We start from the raw sequence: 13364 nt of genomic DNA, 5'->3' as shown, positions 1-13364 counted from the left end.
AATGATCACAATTATATTTGTTGTAAATCATTAAATTGGTTGTGGCTAAGCCATAGTTAGATTTGTCGTGAAGAACAAGTTTTATAATTCTTAATCTTTTGATCGTTTTTTATTGCTTTAATAATAACATGTATATATTTTCTTTGGATGTTGTTTTGGCAGTTATATTAAATCACTTCATTGTATTTCTTGTTTAGAATATATTGCGATTAATCGAAGTTGAGGAAGATGCAGCTGGTGTATATTCATGCCGAGGAAACAATGAAGAAGATACATCTGAAACATTAACTACTGTAGTTGTTACTGGATTAGTTCCATATTTCAGCCAAGCACCTTTAAGTTTTATTGAACTTGCACCGCTTATGGATGCTTATTTGAAATTTGATATTGAAATTTCATTTAGACCAGAAAGTCCTAATGGAATTCTTCTTTACACTGGTGAAAAAACAAAAGAAACTGGTGACTTCGTTCAATTGGCCTTGGAAGATGCTTACCCAGTATTTAGGTAAAAGTTTTTGCAGTAGCTATTTATTTTACAATAATGTATTCATACGAAATATAGTAAGGTTGAATGATAAACTTATGTGAGTAACTTGTTTTATAGCTTCGATCTTGGATCGGGTACTACTGTGATTAAAGCAGATAAAAATATTACACTTCGTGAGTGGCACACGATTATCATTCAAAGAAGTCGTAAGGAAGGAACAATGTTAGTTGATGAAACAGGCTCCTATTCATCCACTTCGAGAGGCAAAAAGGATGGGCTCGATGTTAACGCTCCTCTTTACGTTGGTGGTATATCAGAAAATATCCAACTTCCAGAAAGTGCTGGTTTAAATATTGGTTTCGTCGGATGCATAAATAGGCTACTAATAGGAGGCCGATCAATAAATCTAATGAATAATATGGTTATGAGCCAATCGATTACAAATTGTGAAATATGTGAACACCTTGATAATCCTTGCGCAAATGGAGTTTGTCAAGAATCTACTGCAAAGGATGGCTATGAGTGCCTATGTAATATTGGTTATACCGGCAGTCGATGTGAAAATACTAAACAATCGTGCCAACCAGGTAAATTGAATATTTTATTTTGTATGATAGTTATTATTGTACTATAAATAGGAATAGTAGTTTTTAATCTTAGGGTCAAAATAAGTAGTATATATACACTGAAAAAAAAAAATAGGGGAATACCAACGCCTAAAAGAATAGAGCTGCGCGTCACGTGGTTTGCGAGCCGCAGACGAGTACCACAACAACACAAGGTCAAAAAGCCCACTTAGCCCTTGGTGTACACCATATTTTGTGTAACACAAGTATGGATTTATGCGTTTTTTTTTTTTTTTTGACATATTGAGTGGGATTGACGCAACTTTTTTCAGATGCGGAACAACAGTCTTAGTGTGTATATATATCGAAAAATTTTCAATACTCGAGCAGCGGGTGTTTTGCATTTTTTTTTGTCCCCCGGTCTGAAAAAAAGTTACTGCAGTCCCGCTTAATAGACCAGAAATGGACCTCTTTTTATGCCAAAAAGTATCGTAGAAAATCGTTCATTCCAAGCGCGTGTAAAAAAGCTCGAACTCAAGCAAGGAAAAATAGGCCATTTTTCCCCACTATTAATACGGGTTTTTTGTTTTTACAAATTTTCTAAATTTTTTAAAATTGAACTTGAAAGACAAAAAATAACAACTCTATTGTGCACGATTTGAAATGCACGATTACCTAAGCTACTTTCTGACATTAAAAAGGCCCGTTCATGTTCTCGTTGTAAGAATACGGTGTGTACCATGGGAAAAAAGGCTATTTCGGACTCGGGTGATGTGTTTTTAGCACTCGTATATGTCTCGAGCGCCTTCGGCGCCCTTGACTCCGACTAGTCCTGAACATCTCACCCTCGCATGTACTGATTTCCGCGTCTACGCACACGTACACACATATATGTACATAATCATATAAACACACACATATTTGATGTAAACTACTGACCATTTTCTTTAAAAAATTTTAGCGGGCGTTATTAATTTTTTTTTGCCCGGCGGGCGTTTGTTTGCTCGCATAGGCCAAAATAGGCCATTTTTCCTCGCTATAAATAAGTGTCTTTTAAGTATTTTCAAATTTTATAAATTCTTTAAAATTCAATTTGAAACACAAAAAATAACTATTGCGCGCGACTTGAATGCTAGACCAACTTTTTTTGGTTTTTTGGGCCATCTGAAGTGAGAAAATACCCGCGTGCATCGCCGATCGCTTGCCAAACTTTTTTGCGAGGCAGTAGAAAGTCTCTTATGGGAATTCCTCTTTAAATTTCCAAGAGTGATTTTTTCACTCTAAAAAGAAGTGATCAGTAAGATCACTCAAGTTTGAGTTATAACATGATCCAAATCACTCTTATAGAACGGTTTTCTATCACTCTAGCTATATGACTCAAAGTAATCGATTGATAAAATTTTCCTGCTCTTAATCACTCGATGTTGGAGTGATGTCGCACGGAGAATAATGTAAATTTAAAAGGTATAAATTGACTTATCTATAATAATCGGATGTTATATTATATCGGAACTTTAGTTAATATGTAAAGTAGTTGATATATTCGATCCGAAAGTCTGTGTACACATGAGTCCTGTTTGGATGAGTGGTTAGTGTACTCGACTGTCAAGCTGGAGGTCAAGGTTCAAATCCGATAGTCGATGCATTAAAACCGAATACGTATAAAGACGAGAAATGGAGACTTTTTATTGATTCGTCAAAACGAATTCTGAAAGCTGTTCTGCTTCATAACGGAAACAGGTTTGCATCTATTCCCATAGCTCACTCGACTAAGCTGAAAGAAACTTATGAAAATTTAGAAATTGTATTAGAAAAAATAAAGTACTTGGAACATCAATGGAAAATTTGTGGTGATCTTAAAATTGCAACCATGATCTTAGGACAACAATCAGGTTTTACTAAAAATCCCTGCTTCTTGTGTTTATGAGATAGTAGAGAAGGGTAAATCACTACGTTAAGAAAGTATGGCCAACTATAACACATTTTGAACCAGGATCGAGGAACATTATACGTACGCCATTGATTGACCCATCAAACTATCTGCTACCACCACTTCATATCAAACTTGGCCTCATGAAGCAGTTCGTCAAAGCTCTGGATAAAGATGGCGATTGTTTCCAGTATTTAGGAGAAAAGTTTCCCGCAATAAGTGATGCTAAATTAAAAGAAGGTATTTTTGATGGTCCTCAAATTCGTACTCTATTTGAAGACGAAACATTTATTACAAAAATGAACGACACAGAAAAAGCTGCATGTCAAAGTTTCAAAACTGTTCGTGAGAACTTTTTAGGAAATAAAAAGAGTTAGAACTATCAGGAACTAGTTGCACAAATGTTGGAGAATTTCAAAAATTTGGGTTGCTTGATGAGTTATAAAATTTCATCAAGATATAAGTGTTATGGAGAATCGATACCAAGGAAGATGGAATGTCAACATGATGGCAGATTTTTGCTGGACGCTGAAGAGAGACATTAAAACAAATAACAAAAAGAGAAAAAGAAACCCATTGCATAGGTCATTTAAAGAGAAAAGAGTTCGTTACAAGAGAAAAAAGGAGTAAAGAAAGACATCGACAATTACTAAACTAATGGAAAAAAAAATAAGAAAAAAATATAAACGAAAGCAACTTTGCTCTGTACACACGGAAGATATTAAGTGATCAAATCTCTTGAATAAGACTTTTTACAATTTTTGGTATCTTTTTCCATTTTTGGAAAGTTTTATATCACATTTTTATCGGTTTAAACTGTTTCTTCTCAGTTTGATATTGAACTGGCCTTGACCCTAACGTGATGGGGCCAGACTGATCCCGGATTCGGATTCAGCGACCAAAAAAACATAAATATATGGTATTTTCATTTTTTAACCGTTTATTCTCAATTTGACCTCGAACTGACCTTGACCATGACGTGATCGGGTCAAACTGACCCCGGATTTGGATTTAGCGACTCGAAAAACATAAGGATACATGGGTCTGATTTTTTGTACAGACATCTTTTTTTATTTTGTGTGCCGGTGTAACCGGAACTAAGGAGACTTTTCTGGAGCTTCATGATATTACGATATAATATCGATATCGTATCATATCGTATCGATTTTCTAGACGATATCGATACGATATTCAGCAAAAAAAATGTAGACGATATCGATATTTTTGGTACAAGATTTTCGATATTATCTATCTCGAATTCATGTACAACATATCGTAATAACTTAAGTAAAAGATTTAATATTTAAATAAAAACAATTTTATACGTATCAGATGATTATTCAGAAAAATGAACTAGTTAAAAAGAATTATACATTATCCTAGTATAAATTATATTATCATTAATTTCTTAATTATAAATAGGATTTTAAATAACAATTCCATAAAACTTTTTCAATTAAAAATTGATTTCACAAATTTCGACTCTCAACTTTGATTTCATCCACGAATTAATCAATACAAGGGCTTTAAAAATATCGCTTTTCAGTGATGCTCTTTTGTTTGTCATAACGAGATTGCTCTCAGAAAAAAATCTCTCCACAGAAACTGAGGATGCTTGTGTACACAGTACATTGCGAGCAAACCTGGTTAATGTTGGATAGATGTGACAGTTAGTCTTCCACCAATCTAGAACGTTGGTACTTTTCGGCTCTTTTGGCGATCCTAAATATTTGCTGATTTCTTTTCGCTATTGCTCAGCCTCCTCATTCTCATTTTCATCGAAAAGAGACTCAATGTCGAAAGAATCTTCAACTGATTTTGACATCTGTTTAGGTTTTTCTGAAATTGGCCGTAACTGAACAAAATAATCTCGTTGATATATTTCCTCAAATTTTTTCAGCGATTCTTCTTTCATTGCTGTACTCCAAGTTGTTAAGTCGAATCCTGAAAGTTTATGTCTTGGATCGAATATCAGCGATACGCAATAAACCCAATTACACATCTTATAACGTTTTAGTATTTTATCGCGACCGTTCTGAATAGCGAAGAGTAACTTTTCATCGTTGTAATTTCTATCAATTTTATCATCCAGCTGAAAAATGATCTGTTCTATTTTGTCAAGGAGCATATTGAACGATATTACAGCAGAAGGTAATGTGCATTCATTCTCAGAAGAGACAATTACACAAACATATTTGAAATATCCTAATGATTTTTTAATAAGTTCTAAAAAATCCCATTCTTCTTCTTCAAGCCTATAATTTTCTAGTCCCGGAAAGGTTTCACAGAGCTTCGTTAAAGCTTTCTTCATTTTAAAAGCTGCGTTCAACATGTCATAAGTAGAGTTCCAGCGCGTTCTCACATCTAATACTACTTTAACATATTTTTCATTTACACCAGTACAACATAACTTCAAGTGAATGTTTAACTTTTAAGCGCAATGAATTTTTTTGCAAATGGATCGGAGTTTAACAAGACTTTCTGAGATGGTTTGCTCATCATTAAAATTTTCATCTTCACTTTCAGAAACATCGTCTAAATTTTCTTCTTTATATGTTTTATCGATCATAGATTTCAAGGGCTTATCCGGATTAACATTCACTTTTATCATACTCAAGATGTCCTGTACGCCTAAATTAAGGATATGCGCAAAACACCTGAAGTGTTGATCTTCGGCATCGAATGCAATATCGTCTTTTTTTAATATAATAGAGAGTTCTTTTATAAACGTGGTATTCGACGCCACGTTATCAACTGTGATTCCCTGAATCTTGTGTTGTATACCGTAGCGTACGGTTTAATAAAAAAGTTCTGCGATGTCTTTTCCTGCGTGTTTAGCATCAGAAGCTACTAAATCTAAACTCAAAGCTTGAGTATAAAAATTGTTATCAATGAAGTGAATTGTTATGCCATAATATGAGCAACTATTCTTTACAGTGGCAGCGTCAACTGTAAATGAAAACTTAGAGTTATTTTCTTGTAAAACTTTTTATAAGATTATTTCCATTTTTGGAAATTCTCTCATTATTTCATCTCTCATAGCATTTCTGAGAGGCATCTTAATTTTAGAATTCAGCTGGCAAAATATCTTCTGAGTTAAATCAACATCATCATCAATGTGATTTTTAATAAACAGCGTTTTTATATGATTAATGATTAATGACTTCGGTAACAGTTCATTTAGTATTAGCATCAAACTTTTAAAATCGCATCGATACCCCGACAATTCAAAAACTTGCACATTTACAGTTAAACCATCTCTATTATACGAAAGTAAACATGTCTTGACAAGGTACGGTGCGCCGGAGGCCAAGGCGGAGCGACGGCGCACAGTGGGACCGAATCCAAAAAAAAAATGGAAAAAAAAAATGAAAAAAAAAAGTCTTGCTTGAAGAGTGGTTGCACTTACAATAACTTCAAAAACGGTAAAAATGTTTATTTTTGTATGTATTTTACGAATCCAAGTCCCTCACGGTGATACCGATTCTAATAAAAAAACGGCTAAGCGAAAAAAAACGTATAAATTTTAACAATTTTTCGTAAACATACAAAAATTAAAAATTGCTGATAACTTTTGACTAAAACATTTGATTTCAGCAATGTGTACCTTAAATTGTAAATCTGAGATTTTTTGCGGTTTTTTTACGATGCTTTGATTTTTTTCCCAATAGAGTAGTTGAATAATTTGGAAACAATGAATGATTATGTTTGGTCAATTTTTCCCGTGAAAAATATTGGTAAAAAAATTTGCTGATCCGAAAATACTTGCAAAATGCTGATTACAATAGTTACAAGAAGAAATTATTATAATATTGTTAATATAGAAACGGGAACGAACATTTACACATACATTAAATCATATACATTAATAGATAAGCCATTTACAAAGTATAATTATTTTTAATAGGTGTTTTTAAATTATAACACGTAGTTGTGGCTTGAATGGTATTATGGCATATTTAAATAATCCGTACCCTTTGTTGTGATTTAGAAATAGTCACTAACAGGTATATCTCTATATCTTAGAAATTTGCGTAGAAATTCGAATAAATTTAAAATATTTGTTTAACAATCTCTAAAAACAATCTTTTTTTTTTACTTTCTTTACTGCTTTTTATAATATTTAATATGATATTCATTTTTTATTTCTATAATATTTACTCTATTTTTAGCGTAAATACTTTTCTATTGCAATAATATATGTACACAAGAAATTCAATCTACAAATTTTCAAGTCTCGATTTCTTTCATGTGGTATCATACGTTTTCTGAAGTATAGACTACCAAGGAAATGGCCTTTTTATATTAATAAATTAAAAAATGAAAATTAAATGAATTCGAAATTCATACATAATTAATTAAATTATATTAAATATAGGTAAATAACAAGACAATGTCAATAACGTATAAAGACATAAAAAATTTGTACAAACAAACAAATATATAAATAAGAAACAAATAATAAAATAAAGAAGCGAATAAATCAATGAAATATATATATATATATATATATATATATATATATATATATATATATTTGTGTGTGTGTATATATATATATATATATATATATATATATATATACACACACAAATGTAAATAAGTAGCAGTAAGACAATTAATAAGGAAAAAATTAGTCTAGTTCACTGTCACCCCCATTATCCCTCTCGCTTTTACTTTCACTATTGCTGTCATCGCTTTCTTCCTCAGTTGAATCAATAATAAGGAGTCTTTTCATACTGATGTTCAACTTTTTCGACTTCTTACTTGAAGATAAATTAATGAGAGACAAATATGGATCAGAGTTCAAGAATAATCTTTGAAACATATCTGTATTAGTTTCGACTCTGAAAAAGATGTACAGTTAATAATTTTAAATATTATTTAGAAAAGCACAAGCTTGTAGAAAATTCAGCATATTATGGACATATTTATAACAAAATTTTTCAAAGTACATTTTGAATCTAATCTTTAAACGCCAAAATTTAACAACGATATTGTAATTTTAACCTTTGAAAAGTAAAAAGTGTGCGTTTTTCGTGAAATTTGCAATAAAGTTATATTATATTATATTCTACATAATTTTGGATAGATATGTGCAGTTGGAAAATACATGCTTTAAATTATATTTTCATTCCCTTCTCTAAAGCTAATTATTTTTACATTTGTTATATAAATGTCAATTTTACTTTTGCCTCAGATATGAATTCATACATAATATAACATTTGTACATAACATAATATAACATTGAATAACATGTGTAATCTAAAAACGTCAAGAAAAAATGTTTAAACCCTCTTACCCCACTCTCCTCGATTTTATGACACAGTGTGGCTAACATCCGCTGTTAAGTCACGCCTATCTGTGACTAAGGTAATCCATATTTGCACCGTGAGGTTAGCGCACAAGCTTAGTGAGTGTGATAAACTAATAGGCGTGACTTGCGAACTTTAGCAGTCTGTGCTATAAAATTTCATACGATACCTGTGACTCAAATGGTTTAGTTTTACACGGCGCTAAACGCTCTCGCTCGTTCGGATGCTAATTACGCGTCGTGTAAAAAAGAACCATTTAAATCACAGGTATCGTAACCTACTATTGGAAACTAATAGAAACTTGCCTAAATATATATAGACCTTAATACTTGAAAAATATCTTTATGTATTGAATTTTAGACAATAAAGTAACTGTTGCAACAGTGTTTAAATACACGTATACATGTATATATATATATATATATATATATATATATATATATATTACGTATGAGTGTGTGTGTGGTGCTATGAGCGCGAGGTATTAAAGCGCACGACGCGCGCGATTCTCTATGAGTATCCGTTCGCACCTAATAGAGAGAACATTAAATATACCAGATATAATTGTATATACGAGTGTCTTTATTTCTCGCCCTTTCCACTTACACCCTCCAATAATAATACAACAGGTTATGGGCCCAGGGTCCCAACGACTAAACAGGGTGTACCGCTAGTTTACGAATAAAACGCAGTTTTTGAGCGTTCGTAAGTGGAACCGACAGTGGCAGAACCGTTGCGAAAAGCACTCAAGATTCGAACACAAGTGCGACCGAAATGGCGGCCAACAGAGGTCAAAATTTGGCCTTGCTCCAGAGCATTGAACGCCTATCCGGTGCAGAAAAATATCACGACTGGGCAGTTCTGATGAAGGTTTACCTGGAGCACGAGGATCTGTTCGATGTAATAGTGGCACCTGCTGGCAGCACTCTCAGCACCGACGCTACTAGGAAAAGACTCGCGCGAACAAAAATCATTCTCTCGGTGGATCGTGTGGTATTAAGTCAAATAGAGAATCTGGAATGTCCGAAGCAAATTTGGGAGACGCTGAAAAGGACCTACGCGAGCAAAAGCTTATACCGAAAAACCAGCTTGATAATTGAATACACAAAGATCCGTTTAGAAGACTGTAGCTCCACGGAGCAATACATCGACCGTATAACAACAGTACATCAGAAGCTGAAAGACATTGGAAAAGATCTAGGGGACGACTTCGCAGCCTGCATAATGCTCGGAGGACTTCCCGAAGAGTACGAGCCTATGCGGATGGCCATGGAAAGCCTCCCAGAATCAGAAATCACAACGGAAAATGTCAAGGCAAAAATACTTCTCAAGGTCAAGTGGTAAAACGAAGAAGCTAAACCCGAAGAGGTAGGACTCTATACCCACAATCAAAACAAACACGCTTACCGCAGAGGCAGTCAATATAGGAGAGAAACGAATTCAAAATCCCAATTTAGCAATGTACGCTGTTATCGCTGTAATCAACGTGGCCACATTTCAAGGAACTGTACCTTGCCAGATAAGCGCCAGCAAAATAACCATCACGCAAATCACGCGAGCCATGATGACGACCAGGATAGCTGCGACGAGCACGACGACCAAGTTGCAGCTTTTGCCTTTGTCGGACTTACCGCAAAAAATCAATTAAGTCTAGACGATTGGATCGCCGACTCCGGAGCCTCTCGTCACATGTGCCACGATCGCAGTGCGTTTGTAAAAATTAGAAACTCGCATCTGGCAAGTATAACCGTGGCAAATAGAGAGAAGGTCACTGTAAAGGGTGAAGGCGATGTAGTCATGAAGTTGAAGGACGGAACACCGATAAGACTACTAAATGTCTTATTCATCCCCGACATCGCCGCAAACCTCATCTCCGTCAGTGCAATACACAAAAATGGGTATAGCGCCGACTTCACGCTATCCGGATGTAAAATCAAGACCAATAAAGGAAAAGTGATCCTAAACGCAGAAATGAAAAACGGCGTGTATAAGGTGCCCTACGTTCGAAACAACCCGACAGTCGATAAAGAAGAGAGGCAGCCGAACAAAAAGCTGAGTTCCCCCTGCAACCACCAGGTGGCACTAGTAATACCTGATAGAACTCAAAACATGCGCCTATGGCACAGGCGTCTAGCGCATTTAAATTTCAACAGTGTAAAGTAACTCAGCTACGGAGCGGCATTCGGCATAAAAATAGAACCCGGAACAACCAAACAGTGCGATGTATGTGCGTTGGCAAAAATGTGTAAAAAGACGTTCAGAGAAAACGAGAAGAGAGCAAGTGAGATATTGGAGTTAGTGCATACCGACCTGTGTTACATAACCCCAAAATCGAACGGAAATGCCACATACTTCCTAACGTTTTTGGACGACTACAGCAGAAGAGTTTTTGTCTATTTCTTGAAGAGTAAAGACGAAGTATACAAGAGCTTCGTACATTTCAAAAACTACGTTGAGAACGAGACGGGAAAGAAGATAAAGTATCTCCAGAGCGATAACGGAACGGAGTACCAAAATTCGAGGATGAAGCAGCTGTTGGAGAATTCAGGTATCCAACAGAGACTCAGCATACCAGGCTACCCTCAGCAAAACGGAAGAGCTGAGAGGATTAATAGGACCCTAAAAGAAAGAAAAGGCTCGGTGCATGATCTTGGATGCAGGACTACCAAAAACCTTCTGGGCTGAAGCCGTCGCAACCGCTGCCTACATCAATAATCGCACTCCAAAACGCTGCATAGGCGACAAGACTCCACACGAACTATGGACAGGCAACAAACCAGACTTATCACACCTAAGGATTTTTGGCTGCAAAACTATGGTACACATACCACAGACAAAGAGAGATAAGATGAACGCGAAGGCTACCCAGTGCATATTCATCGGCTATTTCTCTGACAGAAAAGGCTATAGAGTATGGGACCCGTCAGCAAGAAAGGTCACAGTCAGCAGAGACGTGACCTTCTATGAAAACTGCGACTCACCAGTAGCTCCAAAAGAAAAAACAAGGAACACCTCTAGCCCCCCACTTATAGATAGCTCAGATGAGAGCGCAGAAGAGCAACCAGAAGAGAATACGTCTATTTATGACTCAGATATGGAAATCGACCAAGGCATCACAACCAGTACCATCAAATTACTACAAAGTAACAAGGAAGGCCAAGCACCACCAAGCACTGAGCATGTACATGCAAGGGAGACACGAAGAACACCAAGAGTAGCGAAACCAACGCCAAAATACGAGGAGTACCTCCAAAACAGAAAGCAAAACTCTCGCACAGCACTACTGGCAGACTCCATAGAGGTTCCTGAGAAGAAATTCAAGGGCAAATTGTTAGAGCCCAAGGATTATACTCAGGTCACAGATGGCCCGGATTCACATTTATGGAGCCAAGCCATGGACAGCGAGATGGACTCAATATACCGAAACTGCACCTGGGATCTGTGTGTCCTTCCACCAGATGGCACATATAATTCTAGTACTTCTCAGTGTACCAAAAAAACTCGTGAGATTGATTCAAATATGTCTGAACGGAAGCACGGAAAAGGTCCGAGTAGGCGGTAATGTATCAGAACCCTTCACGATACGCGATGGTTTAAAACAAGGGGATGGGCTCTCTATGGTGCTGTTCAACTTAACGTTAGAGTATGTCGTTAGAAAAATGCAGGTTAGCCAGCTGGGCGCAACACTTAATGGAACAATGCAGATACTAGGCTACGCAGATGATTTGGATATACTGAGAATTTTACTTTTGAAAAGGTTAGCGAATTCAGGTATCTGGGTACGACCATAAATGATAGAAACGAGATTAATGTCGAAATAAACAAGAGACTCCATTCGGGTAATGCTAGCTTCTACGCCGTGAGTAATTTACTTAAGTCGAGGCTCTTGTCTAAAAACGTTAAAATAAGAATATACAGGACAGTAATACTGCCGGTGTTTCTGTACGGGTGCGAAACGTGGGCTCTCACTAAGCAGGCGGACAACCGTTTTAGGGTATTTGAAAATAAAGTCTTGCGAAAATATACGGACCGAAGAAAGATGAGGAAACCGGGGAATGGAGGAGACTACACAATGATGAGTTACACAATCTGTACGCATCACCAAATATTAACAGAATAATAAAATCACGCAGATTGGGATGGGCAGGGCACGTAGCAAGAATGGGAGACGACCCTACGGCAGCGCGTGTTATGAAAGGCAGGCCGATGGTAACGCGACCTCTAGGTAGACCTAGACGCAGATGGGAGGACAACGTAAAAGCGGATCTAGTAGAAATAGCACAGGTGGGTGTCGACGGAGGGGTGCATCTTGGGTGGGATTGACACAAGACAGGGCAGCGTGGAAGGCTTGCGTAGATAAGGCGATGAACTTTCAAGTTCCAAATGCCATTAAAAAAAAAATATTGTTTAAACATTCTTTTTAGTCCAATAATATGCCCGAATAGTTATTTGGCGATGGTTGAAACTACCACGAGGTGTGGATGCGCAAATTCGACAGTCGCCGTATGTCACTTTTCCTCTGCAGCGTCAGGCGCGGTGGTCCTAAGAATATATATCGCCTCTCCTGCCGCTGGATGCGTATACTTCCCCTACGCTCCTTTTCTAGATGCGTAATGTTCGATGGCAGGCCGCAACTGGCGTCATGATCGAATTCGCCACGCATTTTTAACACGGCATCGGCAATATCTCCTCTAATCTCTGATATCGCATGATACATTTTCGCCCATGCTCATCGGCAATCTCTCCTCTAATCTCTGGCCCAGCGCGCCTGTATATCTACATAGGCGCGCTTCTCCTCATTCCCCCTACTCCTCGCACGCTGGCGCGTGCCCGACCGCTTTCGCCGATTTTCAACTGCATGTTTCGACCATTTCGATTCATTTCTACAAAAACTTGGATTATACATCTTTTAGTACTTCACTTATACTTTTGAATGCCGGTATTAGAATTAAAATCTGACCATTTGTAACGCAAGAAGGCTCCCGACAAAAAAATGCATAAAAAAATTGAAATTGCAATTGCGCAAAAACTATTGGTCCGACAGTGCCTGCCTTTTGCATACTTG

At 36.6% G+C, this 13364-nt stretch overlaps 1 protein-coding gene across 11 annotated transcripts in view; it reads left to right on the top strand.

The window, feature by feature from the left end:
- The window catches only part of LOC100114823 (basement membrane-specific heparan sulfate proteoglycan core protein), a 162425-nt gene that overhangs the window by 129585 nt on the left and 19476 nt on the right, over positions 1-13364 (top strand). For all 11 annotated transcript variants that reach the window (XM_031922424.2, XM_031922423.2, XM_031922422.2 and 8 more), the window contains 2 exons: positions 198-505; positions 605-1074. In XM_031922424.2, coding sequence (XP_031778284.1) covers positions 198-505; positions 605-1074 — 778 coding nt within the window. The remainder of the gene's footprint in view (positions 1-197; positions 506-604; positions 1075-13364) is intronic.

Source organism: Nasonia vitripennis, assembly GCF_009193385.2.
Source record: "Nasonia vitripennis strain AsymCx chromosome 1 unlocalized genomic scaffold, Nvit_psr_1.1 chr1_random0015, whole genome shotgun sequence".
In the NCBI taxonomy this organism is placed as follows: domain Eukaryota; kingdom Metazoa; phylum Arthropoda; class Insecta; order Hymenoptera; family Pteromalidae; genus Nasonia; species Nasonia vitripennis.
This window is presented reverse-complemented; position numbering and strand designations above follow the sequence as displayed.